The 18121-nt window shown below is 46.7% G+C and overlaps 1 protein-coding gene across 1 annotated transcript; it reads left to right on the top strand.

Moving 5' to 3' along the window:
- The first annotated feature begins 6589 nt into the window (after positions 1 to 6589).
- LOC114587422 (olfactory receptor 12D3-like) lies at positions 6590 to 11883 on the top strand. Its single transcript, XM_077921668.1, has 3 exons — positions 6590 to 6676; positions 8291 to 8924; positions 11795 to 11883. The coding sequence occupies exons 1-3, from the start codon at positions 6590 to 6592 to the stop codon at positions 11881 to 11883; spliced, it is 810 nt and encodes a 269-aa protein (XP_077777794.1).
- Positions 11884 to 18121: the final 6238 nt, after the last annotated feature.

Raw genomic sequence — 18121 nt, 5'->3', positions numbered from 1 at the left:
ATGTTTCTCCTGTCTCAGTCTCTATGGCCACAGCAAGCACTGTAACTCTCCAACGGCTTGACCTCACCCCTAAGGTGCACTCCTCCTTTTTCTCTCAATACAGACAGATGTGAACAATTTATAACACTGAACATTAACACAAGGTGTATATTGGCATATGTAGTAGGAATGCCTTAAGGCAGGGAACCCGTTGCCCTCTAGAACAGTGTTTCCCAACCGGTGTTCCGCGGCACACTACTGTGCCGTGAGACATCGGCTGGTGTGCCGTGGGAGGGAGGCGGGCGAGTCGGGCGGCGAGACGCGGGGCGGCGGCGGCGAGCAGCGGCTGCCCAGCGCGGGGCTCTCGCCGTCTGCCTGCCTGGCTGCCTGCCTGACGCGCAAACCCCCGGCGCAGGCGCCCCGCTTGTTGACACAGGAGGGGAGGGGGGAGAGGAAACGCTGCTGGTGTCGCTGCTCCTCGGCGGCGGCTCCTCCTCTCAGCCCGCCCTGCCTATATTTGCACCAATCCCCGCCCACTAAAGCATTCGCGCCTCCCAATGGGAAGCCTTGCCGGGCGGCGGGTGCTGCTGCCTGAGAGTTCTGAAGCCACGCCCACTTTCCCAGAGACTGGCGGTTCTGAGGGATCCAGGGCAGGGCCGGCGCGCGCGCGCTTCTTGCTGCCCGGGCGCTTGCTCTAATCCCGCCTTCCCTGGGAGGGAGGGATGGCGGTGGCCGCGAGCGTCCGGGGTGGGGCGCGCGCTGGCTCTCCCTGGCGGCCCCCGTGCCTGGCGTTCTATCAGTGCGCCTCCTCTCTCTTTCCCCACCCATCCTCCACGTGCTGCGCTCTAACCCGGAGTTAGAAGCAAATTAGAACACGCCCCCCGTGTGTGGTGTGTTTTTTGTGCTGCTCCTCTTTTTTTAGGGCTTTTTGGCGGCTTTTGGGACGGCGTCGAGGGGTGGCCGCCTCAGCTGCCGCCGTCCCTCAGTCCCTCGCTCTGCTGCCTCCTCCCACCCCGGCAAGGGGGAGGGAAAAAACTTTCACTTTTGTGCGTCCCTCCCGGCGTGACGCTGCGCGCTGACGTCACGGGGCGGGGCTTTAATGGTGGTGTGCCGCGAGATTTTTTTCCGGTAAACAGGTGTGCCGTTGCCCAAAAACGTTTGGGAAACACTGCTCTAGAAGGTCTTGGACTTCAGTTCCCATCATCTCCTGGGGGAGGCAGTCCAACAACATTTGGCAGATCAAGGACTCCCCATCCTTGCTTTAAGGTGTCTATATCAAGTTTTTGGGAGAAAATCAATGACAAACCTAGACAGCATCTTAAAAAGCAGAAACATCTCCTTGCCAACAAAGGTCCGTACAGTGGTGCCCCGCAAGACAAATGCCTCGCAAGACGAAAAACCCGCTAGACGAAAGGGTTTTCCGTTTTTGAGTTGCTTCGCAAGACGATTTTCCCTATGGGCTTGCTTCGCAAGACGAAAACGTCTTGCGAGTCTTGCGATTTTTTTCGCTCCCCCCCCCCTTTTTCTAAGCCGCTAAGCCGCTAAGCCTTTAATATCCGCTAAGCCGCTAAACCGCTAATAGCGCTAATCCGCTAATCCGCTAATAGGGTTGCTTCGCAAGACGAAAAAACCGCTAGACAAAGAGACTCGCGGAACGGATTAATTTCGTCTTGCGAGGCACCACTGTATAGTTAAAGCTATGGTTTTCCCAGTAGTGATGTATGGAAGTGAGAGCTGGACCATAAAGAAGGCTAATCGCCAAAGAATTGATGCTTTTGAATTCTGGTGCTGGATGAGACTCTTGAGAGTCCCATGGACTGCAAGAAGATCAAACCTCTCCATTCTGAAGGAAATCAGCCCTGAGTGCTCACTGGAAGGACAGATCCTGAAGCTGAGGCTCCAATACTTTGGCCACCTCATGAGAAGAGGAGACTCCCTGGAAAAGACCCTGATGTTGGGAAAGATGGAGGGCACAAGGAGAAGGGGACGACAGGACAAGATGGTGGGACAGTGTTCTCGAAGCTACGAACATGAGTTTGACCAAACTGCGGGAGGCAGTGGAAGACAGGAGTCACGAAGAGTCAGACACGACTAAATGACTAAACAACAACAAATCAAGTTTTTGAAATATCAGATCATGGAATTAGAAAAGAAGCAAAGGTCATATTTGACTTACAAAATGATAAGGTACATTTTTTTAAAAAAATTACTGGTCATCACTAATTGTATTCAACATTGGAATGTACCGGGTAAACACTATGCCAGATCTGAAATACTGGGGGGTTTTTAATAAAAAGAATAGGATATTTGTTTGTTTGCATGTAAAGACAAAATTTCAAAATACACATTTTCCGAAACAACACACAAAGCAAAAGACAGCTGCCCTTTGAAATTCACGCTTTTCCAAGTTGCATGGCTTGAATCATAGAATCATAGAATCATAGAGTTGGAATAGACCACAAGGCCCATGGAGTCCAACCCCCTGCCAAGCAGGAAACACCATCAGAGCACTCCTGACATATGGTTGTCAAGCCTCTGCTTAAAGGCTTGTGTGGCATTGCAAAACATAGCAGGACCACCGGCCTCCTGCAACCTCCATGTTTTCTGCCTATGAAAAGGGCCCAGAGTGAGCAGCCTCTGATTTAAGTGCTCCAATTCTAGGATCCCATGAAGTCCCTGTCAAGTGGGTTGGATGGCTCTCAAAGGATGGCTCTCACAAAACTGTAGGCTCAGGGAGTTGTCCTATATTCTTTATTATGTTGGTGAAATGGCTTCTGCTGCAAGCTCTCTTCCCAGACCATCAACACTCCCTCTTCAGCTACAAGGAGAAGGTCCTCTACTGGAGTGGTAAAAAGGTAAAGGACCCCTGACAGTTAAGTCCAGTCGCAAACGACTCTGGGGTTGCAGCGCTCATCTCGCTTTACTGGCCGAGGGAGCCGGCGTACAGCTTCCGGGTCATGTGGCCAGCATGACTAAGCCGCTTCTAGTGAAAGCAGAGCCGTGCACAGAAATGCCATTTACCTTCCCGCCAGAGTGGTACCTATTGATCTACTTGCACTTTGATGTGCTTTCGAATTGCTAGGTTGGCAGGAGACAGAGACAGTATCCATCGGCTCCTAGGCTACGGTAGCTGTTTCTTCAGTCTTCTTCCCTTGCTGCTTTTTCATAACTTTGAAAACTGCCATTGCCCCAGAATATAGAGCTGTAGTAACAATATGACCAAGCCTAGCAAATGCCTTACTCCGCATTTAATAATTGTCACCATTCCTGTCTTTTGGTAAGCAATCTTTATTTTCATAATGCCCATTTTTTATCTTAAAAAATAATAAAGAAACGTTATAAATTTAAAAAGGTATCCAGTTGACCTCTTCCAGCTTGCAGCTTGATTTTATTATCATGTATATAGTACTTACAGTGTTTATAGTACAATAAGTCTGCAATTTACAAGGGGGTTACACTCCAGGAATTGTGCCCAAAGCCAGAATCGCATATAGTCAAAACCAGGCATAGGCAACCTTCACCCCCCCCCAGATGTTTTGGGACTACAATTCCCATCATCCCTGACCACTGGTCCTGTTAGCTAGGGACCTCCTTTCCACCCTCTTTCCATTTTTTTAATGCCAAGTGTGAAAAGGTGAATTCACACAAGTTAAATGTGCAGAAGTTGTGGGTCTACTGTAGAGTCAACTTGCAACTTATGCACATTTAACTTGTGTGAATTTAACTTGTGTGAGTTCAGCTTTATGCACTTGGCTAATAATAATAATAATAATAATAATAATAATAATAATAATAGGGGGCTGGCATTGTAGGGGAAAAACACTGGCAGTCCCACCTGACATTATACTTACTTTGGAACAATGTTTTGAGGTGCAGGGAGAGTGTGTTTTGAGGATACACAATTTTGATTTTATGCACTATCGTAAAACATTCGCCTAAAACAAATGACATCAAAGTGGAGACGTACTTTAAAGCTAGTTGAAGGATGATCATTTTTGTAGTTAGCACCCAAACAACTTGTAGAACCTTGAAGAAAAAGCTCCTGGGCACACCTGCCTTTTGACACCCTCACTCACTCCAGGCAGTACAGCCACTGAGAAGAAGCGCAGCCACTGAGCTCAGCTTGGAATCCCTCAGTTCAGCATCCTGGGTGCCCACCCAGCTCACTCAGCACCAAGGGGGCTGTTTAACACAGCACCAGAACTTCAGCAGAGAGGGGAAGCAATGGCAGTGAACAGAAATGAAAGAAGGTCAGCTGGGAAAAGATCTAATTAAAAGTTATCGTCCTTGGCCTTCCATTAATTAGACAAGATCTGAAACTACTCCACCACACTTTCTGCACCAGGAGAATGCAGTCCCAGAACTAGAAGAAGCTGACGCAACAGGAATAAATAATCCACAGAGACAGTCCCTTGTAACAATGCCCTCAGCTGCAATGCATGCTAATGAGCACAATGGGGCCTAGGATAGGAAAAACAAAGCACGTTCAAGGAGAAATGAGCTGCTGTGATGATGATGATGATGATGATGATGATTTTACATACCGGCCCTTATCCGAAGATCACAGGGCAGTTTACGACATAATTCCTCCTGGGCTTCCTCCACTTGTGACCAGGCACCTAGGACAGTGATGGTGAACCTTTTAGAGACCGAGGGCCCAAACTGCAACCCAAAACCCACTTATTTATCACAAAGTGCCAACACGGCAATTTAACCTGAATACTGAGGTTTTAGTTTAGAAAAAAAAACTCATACATTAACATCTTTTGACTTAAAAGAAAAACACAACAACAGAGCTTTCAATGATACAAACAACTTTTTATTGAAAGGTAGAAGTTTGGATTAAGATGATCCAAACAAAGTAAGGAAAGCAATCCCAAGTGCTTTCATTGACTTAAAATTATTTGGCAGAGAATTCCACACTTTAAGGATTCCCCGCTTTTAACCTCCAGCCCGAGCAAGCAAGCGTTCTTGGCGTGGCCCTCTGAGTGCGTGCAGAGTGGTGCCCCCCTGAAATGGCCGTGGGGCTGCCCCACGGGCCAGTCCTTCTCCCTTGCCCAGCCCCAACTGGCCTCAACCTTGCAGCAGCATCTGAAACTGAGGGCCCACCATAATCATTGCCAGTGCTATTTTGCAAACGGCTCACACAAAATACTCACAAAATAATCACCACAATATGCTCCGGAAGCCTCTGAGCAGTTGGGCACAATGAATTCAGGCCAAAGAATAGCTGTGCCCTCCATTTTGGAGAGTCGGTGCCCTGACAGGCATCACATCCCTCTCCTGCCGCGCAGTTTCCTGCACCGACCCACCATGCCCATGGCACTCCGGCTGCCCAAGTTGAGCTGAGGACTTGATGCGCCACCCTCGCCTTCTGCCGGCTCTGTGCTGGGGTGGCGGTGCACATGCCCAGAGAGAGGGCTCTGAGTGCCCCCTCTGGCACATGTGCCATAGGTCGCCATCACTGGCCTAGGGTGACCATGTGTCCAGCTTTATAAGGAAGAGTCCTCTGTTTGGAGTTGTCCTCTCTGTGAGGACTGTTCAGGCCAAGTCTGCTTTAAAGATATGGAACCGGAAAACAGGAAAAAGGCCTAGAAGTTGCCTTGATGGAGCTGGCAAAAAAGTCATCTGATGCCTTCTCCACTATGATGAGACGCATTGGGTTTCTTTCTAAATTATAGCAGTTAGGTGGAATTAATGTTCCATCAGCACAAGCATTGCAGCTGGACAGATGGAAGAATAACCCACACACTGTTCTGGGGGTTATCCTCGATGACCCCTCCCCCTGCAAAAGACAATTTTGGGTGTACAGGGGGATCCAATCCATTATTGCTACATGTGTGTCTATACATTAATCACCTGTAATGGTTCTAGGGGTTGCTCGTGCGTAAGTTGCTGCCACTCCTGGCTAGGTTTCCTGGTTGAATCCTCTCTGTCTGGACAGCCTCAAGTTTCGTGGCTGTCTCAGTCGCTGGCAGAATCCGTCAGTGGGCGTCTCTTGAACCTTTTCCAGCATAAAAGCTGTTTGACGCCAAGTCTCCTCCTACTCTCCCTGCGCGGAAGTCTCCTGCGCAGGGAGGGTGTGGGCAGCGGAGTACCCGTACTCTCTCCGCTGGTCTCCGGTGAGGAGTCCTGGAGCCTCCCCTCCGATTCCGCCATCTGCCCCCAGGTCAGCTGGTACAGTGGCTTCTAAGTCACATTTTCACTCCATAGTTTGGTAAAAATATAACTTGAACCTTCTGCTCCTTTATTTATATTTAATATTTTAAAATAACAATTTATTATTTTCTGCTGCTTTGTGGGGCTCCCAGGGACCCACCCATCCAAGGGACTGATCAGGTCCACATCTGCAGAGCATCAGCAATGTCCCTGTCTCAGGTGTTCTTTGACCTTTCACTGAGCCCTGAATCAAAGCTATAAAGAGGAAATTACTGTACATATAGTGAGCAGAAATGAGAGTCAGCACTCCTGCGCCCATCTGAGAAAGAAGTGGGGTCAGATGCTGTGAGCCCTGTGGTCCCAAATGGCTCAAGGCTGCAGCTGCAGTTGCTGTCAAATGAGGAAAAGGCTGCAGAGGGTGCTGCCAGCAAGGAGTGGCCTGAGAGGGAGGATGGGGCTCCATTTTGTGGCCTTGAGAAGCCATGGGAAAGGGAGACAGTCCCACAACAGCTCCCTGCCACACCTCATCCATGGTGTGGTGAGATTCCCTAGCAGTAGAGGAAGGTGTTGACCAGTCAGGAGGGGAGGCTGGACTGTTGAAAGAATCACAGAATCACAGCATCATGGTATTGTAGGGTTGGAAGGGTCCACAAGGGCCACCTAGCCCAACCTCTACCTAGTGGTGGACCTACATCTGGGGGGCCTTGAAGCTTGAACTGCCATGGGAGCCCCTTCACAACCTCCTGCGATAGCAATGGATGCAGATAGGGCATCAGGGAAAGATACATCACTGAAATTCTCCTTTGTACACCAAATTGCCCCCATCTGAGGGGAAGAATATCAACATCAAAGCACAAAATACTCATGCAAAGGCTCATGACTCCCAGATGAGATGTAAGAGAATCTTCTCTGCACACTGGGCTGGAATTACAGTCTTAGTAGAACTTTTGACATGTCTGTTTGTTCATTTAAACCCAATAGCTGAATTGATTCTTTGGAGAATCCATGCAAAATATATATATAATAATTGGGGGGAGGGATTTAAGCTGCATCGAGTAAATAGGGTAGGAATAAAATAATAATAATTGCTAATGGCCAGGAAGCAGAAGACAGAGTGATGAGAACCAAATTGTATCATTGAGAGAGCAGATCATGCTGTAAATGTAAATGGCCTTATAAGATTGGGTTTACAGCAATTTCTAGGTACGGGTAACTCACAGAAGCTAAGGTAACTCTCGTTTTCCAGAATGTCTTGGTGGTTTTCTTTTTTTCACCTGTAGCAATTTTCATCCCTGCTTTCTAAATTCATCAGGCTGATGCAGAACGGGACATCAGTCACTGAATTCATCCTGATCGGTGCCCATAATTTTCATGGCTTCCTCTTTGGTCTTTTTCTGCTCCTATGTTGCATTTGCAAAGTAAAGGAAGGACTGGACCCTGATTAAAAACAAGACACGAGGCTTTGACCAGCAAGGCTCTCGGAGAAAGTGTGTATAATCGTGTCTCTCTGTGCTTGTCCGAATCTGCAGCCCCCTGGCCCAGGCCGTTTTTATTCACAAAAAAGCTTTTTACAGAGTGTTCGTAAGAACCAATCAGATTTCTTCTGAACATTTCCACAATCCCACGTGGGGACAAGTTAAACTACTAAAACTAATTAAGCACAAATATTTCTGGGGTAAATAAGTTGAGAACTACAAAGAAGAGTATCTGGCAACCCTGGAGGTAATAAACAAGCAATACACATATGATAAGGAGGATGGCCAGGAGGACAGCAACCATTATCACCTAAATGTGAGATCTGCTTCCTAGCTCTAAGATTAAGATCCTACATCAAATAAACTTGCCCACTGTCTTTGATGACCCAGGACGCCTGCCTGTCTAAGTGTCTACGTGCTTTGCCAGGCAAGGGGAAATGGGCAGCAGAGGCCAAAGGGCATTAAAAGGGCATGAATGTAGAATCTTATGGGATTTAATCAGAAATTATCGTCAATATATCAAACACAGTCAACACAATGTCTTCATCGTGGACACGATGGCTTGATGTATATTTTATAATTCCTCATGGTAATCCCATCTGACCCCCACACTCCTATACTTAGCCAACATCTCTGGAAACCTGGTGGTGGCAGGAGTCACCTTCTGGGACCTGTAGCTCCAGACACCCATGTACTTCTTCATTGGCAATCTGGCCTCCATTGACATCTTTTACTTCTCCACCACCGTCCCCAAGGTGTTTGTGGGGCTAGCCTCCCATAGCAATCGTATTTCCTTTGCAGGGCGCATTGCCCAGATGTTCTTCTTCCATTTTCTAGGCAGCACTGAAGCTATGCTGTTGTCCATTATGGGCTACGACCGTTATTTGGCCATCTGCCATCCACTCCACTACCCTGTCCTGATGAATCGCCAGTTGCGCTGGACCCTAGCTGCCTTGGTGTGGACAGCTGGCTTCTTCCACTCACTCCTCCATGCCATCATGATGTCCCAGCTCTCCTTCTGTCAAGACAACAAGGTGGAGCACTTCTTCTGTGATATATCTCCACTCCTGGCACTCTCCTGCTCCGACACCTGGCTCAACGAGGCCTTGTTAGCTGGGGTCACTGGCTCCACCATCATGGGTTGCTTTGCCTTAACTCTGACATCCTATGCTCTCATTCTAAGGGCAGTGGTGGCCATGCGCTCAGCAAAAGGTCTCCAACGTGCCTTCTCCACCTGTGGGGCTCACCTCACTGTAGTGGCCCTCCATTACTGCTCTGCTGGAGCTATGCATCTACGGCCACACTCGGAGGGTTCTCTGGATACAGACAGGGAGTTTACTATAGATCCCCAAGCCAAACGGAGGACATAGATGATGCCTTCCTGGAACAGATGGCCAAGCATGCAAAAGGAAGGGAGATAGTACTAATGGGGGACTTCAATTACCCAGATATTTGTTGGATGTCAAACTCAGCCAAGAGCATAAGATCAAACAGATTCCTCACTGGCCTTGCAGACAACTTCATTGTCCAGAAAGTGGGAGAAGCAACAAGAGGAACAGCCATTTTAGATCTGGTCCTAACCAATGTTGATGACCAGGTTAGTGGGGTAGAAGTGGAAGGATCATTAGGCGCGAGTGATCATGCTCTTCTGAAGTTTACTATACAGCGGAAAGGAGCAGCCAAGCATACTAGGACTCAATTTCTTGACTTTAAGAAAGCCGACTTCATAAAACTTAGGGAAGTGCTGGGTGAGATCCCATGGACAGTAATACTAAAAGGAAAGGGAGTTTATGATGGCTGGGAGTTTGTTAAGAGGGAAATAGTAAACGCACAACTTCAGGCAATACCAATGAGACGGAAACATGGAAGGTGCCTAAAGAAGCCAGGGTGGCTATCTAAAGAACTTTTAACTGAGTTAAGATTAAAAAAGGATGTGTACAAAAAATGGAAAAGGGGGGAAACCACCCAAGAGGAATTCAAACAAATAGCCAGCACATATAGACACAAAGTCAGAAAAGCTAAAGCACAGAATGAACTCAGGCTTGCTAGAGAGGTTAAAAGCAACAAAAAAGGCTTTTATGGGTATGTCCGTAGCAAAAGGAAGAACAAAGAAACAGTGGGGTCACTCAGAGGAGAAGATGGTGAAATGCAAACAGGGGACACAGAAAGGGCTGAACTCCTCAATGCCTTCTTTGCCTCAGTCTTCTCCGATAAAGAAAACAATGCCCGACCTGAAGAATTTGGAGCAAATGGTTCGGCAGAGGAAACACAGCCCAGAATAACTAAGGAGATAGTACAAGAATACTTGGCTAGTTTAGATGTATTCAAGTCTCCAGGGCCAGATGAACTGCATCCAAGAGTATTAAAAGAACTGGCAGATGTGATCTCAGAACCACTGGCAGTCATCTTTGAGAATTCCTGGAGAACAGGCGAAGTCCCGGCAGACTGGAGGAGGGCAAAAGTTGTCCCTTTTTCAAAAAGGGGAAAAGAGAGGACCCAAATAATTATCGCCCAGTCAGTCTGACATCAATACCAGGGAAGATTCTGGAGCAGATCATTAAGCAAACAGTCTGTGAGACCTAGAAAGGAATGCTGTGATCACCAATAGTCAGCATGGATTTCTGAAAAATAAGTCATGTCAGACTAACCTGATCTCATTTTTTGACAGAATTACAACCCTGGTAGATGAAGGGAACGCAGTGGATGTAGCCTACCTTGATTTCAGCAAGGCATTTGACAAGGTGCCCCATGATATTCTTGTAAAGAAGCTGGTAAAATGCAGTCTTGACTATGCTACCACTCAGTGGATTTGTAACTGGCTGACTGACCGAACCCAAAGGGTGCTCATCAATGGTTCCTCTTCATCCTGGAGAAGAGTGACTAGTGGGGTGCCACAGGGTTCTGTCTTGGGCCTGGTCTTATTCAACATCTTTATCTTTCTTTCTTTTTTAAAAAAAATGATATTTATTGAGAATTTAAAATTACAGAGGAAAAAAGAAAAGAGGGGAAAAAAGAAATTAAACAATACAAGTCAGTAAAAAGAAAAAAGAGAACAAAACGCACAATACATCAAAACCAAAAACAAGAGCAAACAAAAAATTAAAAACAAATCCAATATTCCCAAATCTTTATCTTTCGTTAACTTGTTTCATCGACCTCCTCACACCTCCCTTTTTTGTATTCTAGTTATTAATTATCTCAGCAAATCCTTTCCATCTTTCACTATATTCTGTCATTAAATTGTCTTAATTTATTTTAACCTTATCTTACCATAAAAAGCCCTAAAACTTAAAACTTATTTGTACATAACTCCTTATAGCATTTCTACTAAAGCCAAATAGTTTCATTCCAACATTTTTTCTAACACTCATTAATTTTACAATATTTCTCTAAATGAATTTTTAAACTTTCTTCCAATCTTCATCCACCGTCTCTTCTTCCTGGTCTCGGGTTCTGTCAGTCCTTTCTATCCATTCCATCTAGTCCATCAACCTGGTGATCTTCTATCCGAGGCTCTTAACTCTTTTCCATGTCCCTTCTGCAGATCTTCTTCATATTTATACCTGCACTTTACTTTGTCTTCTGCTGATCTTGTTCTTAATTTCCTTCTTTTATCGCTGAGGAGTAGATCTCGGGAAGACTCCAACCTAGCAATGTCTTTATCCCTTCTCGACAGGTCAGCCCATTCTCCATAGTCAGCACTAAAATCCAAAAGGTATTTCAAGACATGTTTCAAAGTCCCTCCAAAGTTAAAGGCCCCCACAACTCCAGACTCCCCCTGGCGCAAAACCAGATCCCAGAAGCCAGAACAGCCCTGCATAGGGGGATCTATCCAACTTCCCATCTCCAATCCAAACGAGATTCCATCTCTCCAAATCTGACTTTCTCCAGGTTCAGTCATCAAAAACAACAGCTTATGTTCCTGCAAATCCGCGGCTCTCTCCACTTGTATTACTTGAGGTTCAACAACAACCTCCTCCTTTGTCTTCTGCACAACTTGCCCTGTCAAAGCAGATTCCTGGGTCGTTCCTGAGTGGTTTCTATATAGGTATTCACTGTTTGTCCAAAATTATTAACTGCAACAGTCATCAAATCCATCTTCTCATGTAGCTGTTCCAATAAGGCGCTTGTCTTGCAAAAAGCAATCACTAAAGCTTCTTCTGCGCACATTCTTGTTCAAGGTCAATGTCTGGTTCTCACGATCTTTAATCTCTACAGCTGTAGAGTTCCCCAGATCGACTCCAACAACAGTTTCAAAAGCTCCCTCTAGGGGAAACAATTTCTATTTGTATCCGTCCTTTTAAAAGCAGATCCAGCAACAAAATTACTTTCGTTTTTCAAATATTTTGTTCCTTATAAATGCAAAAGGAAACATTGGAATCAAAATGTTTCTCTTTTTTAACTATCTGTCAACAGACATTTTATTCACAGTCAATGACTTTCCCAATACGTCTGTCTTCCTGGCAACCCGTTCCCAGGTTCAAGGCGGTGGAAATTTATCTTTCTTTACTCTCTCTCCTGCAGGCTTAAACAATCTAAGATTTCCCCCCTCTTCTCCTGCTTCCAAGGGGAGTTTAGTAGTTTTAGCCGATGGAGATTTAGTCCTTTACAAAAGACTTTCCAGACTTTAGCTTGCAGTGTCTTTGCTTCAATCTATTTACAAAAGCGGAAGGCGGACTTCCTGTTTAGAACCTCCCACTTCGGTACCAAATTAAGATGTTTCATAGTCCAATTTTCTGTTCTACTCACGGGTAGTTGTTTAAAGTCCAATTGTCCACAGGAAAAAGTCAGCGCTCTCCGGCAACAGCAATGCGGCTTCACTCCGTGAAAAGAGCAGTCGATTCGAAGCACCGCGCCGCTCACCCCACATCGCTCCGGATCCCCGAAACCGGGTTTCCCCGCGAGTAGGGGAGGCGCAAAAGGTGCCAGCCGAATCCCACGTCCACAGGCTTCTCCCGCCTGTGGTTTTTGGTGGGTCTCCGCCTCGCCGTGGCGGTCCAGACCCTAATTTCCACGAAGCGGATTCCTCCCGATCAGAGGAAATCTGCCATTGCCGGAGGCGCTAACCTGGAAGTCGCCTTATTCAACATCTTTATCAATGACTTGGATGATGGACTCAAGGGCATCCTGATCAAATTTGCAGATGAGACCAAACTGGGAGGGTTGGCTAACACCCCAGAGGACAGGATCACACTTCAAAACGACCTTGACAGATTAGAGAACTGGGCCAAAACAAACAAGATGAACTTTAACAGGGAGAAATGTAAAGTATTGCACTTGGGCAAAAAAAATGAGAGGCACAAATACAAGATGGGTGACACCTGGCTTGAGAGCAGTACATATGAAAAGGATCTAGGAGTCTTGGTTGACCACAAACTTGACATGAGCCAACAGTGTGACGTGGCAGCTAAAAAAGCCAATGCAATTCTGGGCTGCATCAATAGGAGTATAGCATCTAGATCAAGGGAAGTAATAGTGCCACTGTATTCTGCTCTGGTCAGACCTCACCTGGAGTACTGTGTCCAGTTCTGGGCACCACAGTTCAAGAAGGACACTGACAAACTGGAACGTGTCCAGAGGAGGGCAACCAAAATGGTCAAAGGCCTGGAAACGATGCCTTATGAGGAACGGCTAAGGGAGCTGGACATGTTTAGCCTGGAGAAGAGGAGGTTAAGGGGTGATATGATAGCCATGTTCAAATATATAAAAGGATGTCATATAGAGGAGGGAGATAGGTTGTTTTCTGCTGCTCCAGAGAAGCGGACACGGAGCAATGGATCCAAACTACAAGAAAGAAGATTCCACCTAAACATTAGGAAGAACTTCCTGACAGTAAGAGCTGTTCGACAGTGGAATTTGCTGCCAAGGAGTGTGGTGGAGTCTCCTTCTTTGGAGGTCTTTAAGCAGAGGCTTGACAACCATATGTCAGGAGTGCTCTGATGGTGTTTCCTGCTTGGCAGGGGGTTGGACTCGATGGCCCTTGTGGTCTATTCCAACTCTATGATTCTATGATTCTAGGGCTGTGACTGTGTTGTATACAGCAGTCACACCTGTTTTGAACCCGTTGATCTACACCCTAGGCAACAAGGAGGTCAAGGCTGCTTTGAGAAGGGCTATATGCAGGAGATCCTGTTCTCAAAGACAGTAGAGAGTGTAAGTGCCAGAACGCCATGTACTGTAAATATGGTGGCCCTGAAGCAAATCAGTTTCCCTTTCATCTGATAGAATCCCAGGTCCTCCATCCCACTCTTGATGAACCCTTGGTGGTTCATGTTGACACACAGAGGCACACATTATTCCAGGTTTCCCAAGCTTTGCTACAATCCACATTAGCATGCTTCTTTCCCATCACAATGCCGCAACAATGACACATGCCCAGGGTGATGGGAAATGATGCCACGCAGTTACCAGGATTCCCATAGTGTCATGCAAAAAATTCCCTACTTGGGAATGAAATGAGTATGAAATCTTCTTTACCATAACTTCAACAATGGTGTGCCAGAATTCTAAGCTCAGAGATGAATGAAATGCTTTGCCAGGACTCTGCTCTTTCTGTCACCACCATACTTGTCCCTGCGTGCCCACATAATTGGCTATGTGAAGCTAATATAACTTTCAGTAAAACTGTGCCCCTCCCAATCATATCACACTATTCATAGTAATCTCTAAATTGCCCATTCGTTTTCTCAAAAGCAACAGCATCCTATCCTGTTATCTATGCTAGGGTTATCCTAATTAATAACAAGTTATGTGCATGGACGCGGGTGGCACTGTGGGTAAAAGCCTCAGCGCCTAGGGCTTGCCGATCGAAAGGTCGGCAGTTCGAATCCCCACGGCGGGGACGTTGCTCGGTCCCAGCGCCTGCCAACCTAGCAGTTCGAAAGCACCCCCGGGTGCAAGTAGATAAATAGGGACCGCTCTGGCGGGAAGGTAAACGGCGTTTCCGTGTGCGGCTCTGGCTTGCCAGATGCAGCTTTGTCACGCTGGCCACGTGACCCGGAAGTGTCTCCAGACAGCACTGGCCCCCGGCCTCTTAAGTGAGATGGGCGCACAACCCTAGAGTCTGTCAAGACTGGCCCGTACGGGCAGGGGTACCTTTACCTTTACCTTATGTGCATGGGTGCAGTGGCGTAGTGTGGGGGGTGCAGGGGGGGCCGGCCGCACCGGGCGCAACATCTGGGGTTAGGGCAAATCCATGGGTTAGGGGGCGCAAATCCACAGGTTAGGGGGCGCAAATCCACGGGTTAGGGGGCGCAAATTACTTGCCTTGCCCCGGATGCTGACAACCCACGCTACGCCGCTGCATGGGTGGGAAAGCACCTGGGGGAAGTGATTTTTAGAGGACAACCAGCAGAATGACAATGGGAGGTCATCCACTCTTTCTGTCCACCTCCATCAAGAGCCTTTCAAGGCTGCTTTTCATAGGTATTTTTTTAAAATGGTTATGGAAGAGCAACACAGAACTCTTAGGCTAGGCCCTAAGCTTAGTGATATATTTTTATGTGTGTTTTATCTTGCCAGCTGGCCAAATTTCAACGGTCTGTCTGCCCACTATTTTTCTTACTCACCATTATATTATCCATTAGATTTCTTACCCACCTTCAGCAGAAGGTCTCAGAGCAGGTCAAATCATATAGACAAAACAATAGACAATGTGCTCAACCCACAAGAGCAAATGTTGTAAGTGATAAACAATAAGGGGTTATAAAAGGCAATTTTACAACTATTTCCCAAAGTGTAGGGAGAGCCACTATGATGCCCTCCATATGTTGTTACACTCAGTCCCCATCAGCCCTAGCCAGCATTGTCAACATCTAGGGATGGTGGGAGTTGTAGTCCTGCCTCAGTTAAAGGCTATTATCTCATAATAGAAAAGCATCCATACTAGAACTTTGGGGATGCTGTAAGATGTTTGCTATCCCTTATTTATTCCTTTGTCCTAAAATCAGAATCAGGAGTGGGACCAAGGACACAAGTCAGGATCTGCTGCAGGTAAAAAACAAGGAAGCAAACACAAGCATAGCAGAGATGGTGAGGATTGCTTCGCACATATGCATGTATTGCCCAGTGCCTTGGAATCAAGAAAGGTGCAAAGTCAACTCAGCGGCAGAGCATCTGGATTTTGCATACAGGACCAATCCCTGGCTTCTCCAGGTAGGGCTGGGAGTGATCACTGCCAACGCTGAGCTAGGTGGACCAGTCGTCTGCCTGACTCAGCATAAGGCAGCTTCATATGTCCCTCTGACTCCAATGAAAAGCATGGTGTCTGAGGAGATACCTAGTTCTGTTTCTGGTATGAGAACATTGGCAGTTCACTCACACATACAAGTCGTCGCTGGATGGAGCTGCAGCAAGTAATGGAAAGGGTTGTTTTAAAGCAAATGTAGTGAACCTTTGGCCCTTCGGCGCCCATCTGGGACTCCCATTTCAGAACTCAACTTGAAATTTTGACGTTTAAGTGGTGTGTGGGGGGTGTTATTGTTTTTCTTTGTTATTATGGTATGTCTTTTTGTGTTTCTATACTGGAAACTGAAAATCCCCACTCACAGAAGCTGCTGTTACCTGAGGAGGCGCCAAAGGAAGCTTCCCTCCAAGGGCTTTGGGGAAGGTGGCAGGGATTTTTAGCAGGACCCATTGGTGCGGAACCTGTTAAGCTCTCCTCCCCATGCACCTTGATCCTGATGGGAGCTGGACTCCAACAGCACCTGATGTGCTGATGTTTCTGCTTCCCTCATATAAGGAGTGTGTCCCACTGCTGAGTTTTGGTCCTTTTCTTAACATTATGACTCCTTTCTCACCCTTGAACACTTGGCTATTTTGCAACCAACACTACATTACCTGTGTTGTTTCTGCTGTAGCATTTAACTAAGCACGAGTGAGACCTCTGATTACTAAGTAAAGCATTTAAACTTGCTTAAGGTTGTGGTCCAGTGACTCTGAGAGTGGTAGAGCCTTTCTCAGAGAGTGGGAGCCTAAGAACCATTTTCCCCCATGCTTTGCAAACGCTAAATATCGTATTGCCCCAAATATAAGTTGCACCTGAATATAAGCCACACCTTTAAAATTAAAGGGGGGTAGGAGAGAAAAAAGGGCAATACCCAAATATAAGCAGCTCCCTTAAAAATCCGCAGGCACTCACACCCGTTCTGTTTTACCATAACGTTCTGTTTCAGTAAAGGTAAAGGTACCCCTGCCCGTACGGGCCAGTCTTGCCAGACTCTAGGGTTGTGCGCCCATCTCACTCAAGAGGCCGGGGGCCAGCGCTGTCCGGAGACACTTCCGGGTCACGTGGCCAGCGTGACAAAGCTGCATCTGGCGAGCCAGCGCAGCACACGGAAACGCCATTTACCTTCCCGCCAGTAAGCGGTCCCTATTTATCTACTTGCGCCCGAGGGTGCTTTCGAACTGCTAGGTTGGCAGGTGCTGGGACCGAGCGACAGGAGCACACCCCGCCGCGGGGATTCGAATCGCCGACCTTTCGATCGGCAAGTCCTAGTCGCTGAGGCTTTAACCCACAGCGCCACCCGCGACCCTGTTTCAGTAGCGATATCTGTTTCAGTAGCGATATCATAAAAGCCAATTTTTGTAAGGTCACAATTTTAAGCTGCACTTTAACTTTTCACGGTCGAAATATGGGGGGGGGGGCTTATATTCGGACCAATATGGTATATTCCAGTGGGGGGGCGGTCTTTTGACTAGAGCCAAGGCCCACACATTTTCAATTCAGGCAGTCAGCCATTTTTCTTTTGCAGTTTCCCACACATGTGGGACTCCAGGAATAGTTGGTATTCCGTGGTTATTTCCCAACAGAAACAGCAATGTCCTGCAGCATATATGACTGTCATATAAAACGTAGAGCCATTCTCATTAGGTTTCATCTAAGTGGAAACAGCTGGGGAATCTATCATTGGTTGATTTACAACTCCACCAGAAGCCTATTTTCTGCTCCTTTTTGGCACTTAAAATGTTCTAGGGATGGCAGTTTTGAAAAGTTAACCACAGGGTCTCCTGGAAAGCTCCCAGTGCTAGTAATATGGCTTTGATTTTCCAGACTTTAAAATTACTGTATTATTGGCAGGGTATTATGAATAACACTGACACACACATCTGCTAATGGGCTGTTTCAGCCTTATTAAAGCATCCTCAGGTGCAGTTGTGAATTAATAAATAATAATAGGACTAGTAATATGCAAAACATCTTTATACAATATTTGAGAAGGGGAGCCTGTGGCCCTCTGGATGTTGCTGGATTCCCAGTTCCCACCAGGCCTGAAGTGAAGTGTAGTGAGATCTGATCACACACTATCTGTTCTGCCTCCTAGTGAGTTGGGGGTTGTTGGATCAGGGGCTTCCTGATGCACAGCACACATTCTTAACTATGTGCACCAGGATAGGTTTTTTTTATTAAAAGAAACAGCTTCCTATACTTAAGCTAAAACAACTGTTTTGGAGAACCGCTTTGCAGACAAGTTGTGGGTAAATTTGATGGAGCCAGGCCAAGATGCTCC

This window comes from Podarcis muralis, chromosome 17 (genome assembly GCF_964188315.1).
Source record: "Podarcis muralis chromosome 17, rPodMur119.hap1.1, whole genome shotgun sequence".
Taxonomy (NCBI): domain Eukaryota; kingdom Metazoa; phylum Chordata; class Lepidosauria; order Squamata; family Lacertidae; genus Podarcis; species Podarcis muralis.
Note: the sequence above shows the minus strand (reverse complement) of the source record. Positions and strands in the feature narration are given on the sequence as shown.

What these genes read in the sequence shown, in the direction of transcription:
- LOC114587422 (XM_077921668.1), top strand. Translation starts at nt 6,590, where the DNA reads ATGGGGCTCCATTTTGTGGCCTTGAGAAGCCATGGGAAAGGGAGACAG. An exon ending in CACACCTCATCCATGGTGTG is followed by an intron (nt 6,677 to 8,290) that starts GTGAGATTCCCT and finishes TGGGACCTGTAG; the next exon opens with CTCCAGACACCCATGTACTT. An exon ending in TCTACGGCCACACTCGGAGG is followed by an intron (nt 8,925 to 11,794) that starts GTTCTCTGGATA and finishes TTCTTGTTCAAG; the next exon opens with GTCAATGTCTGGTTCTCACG.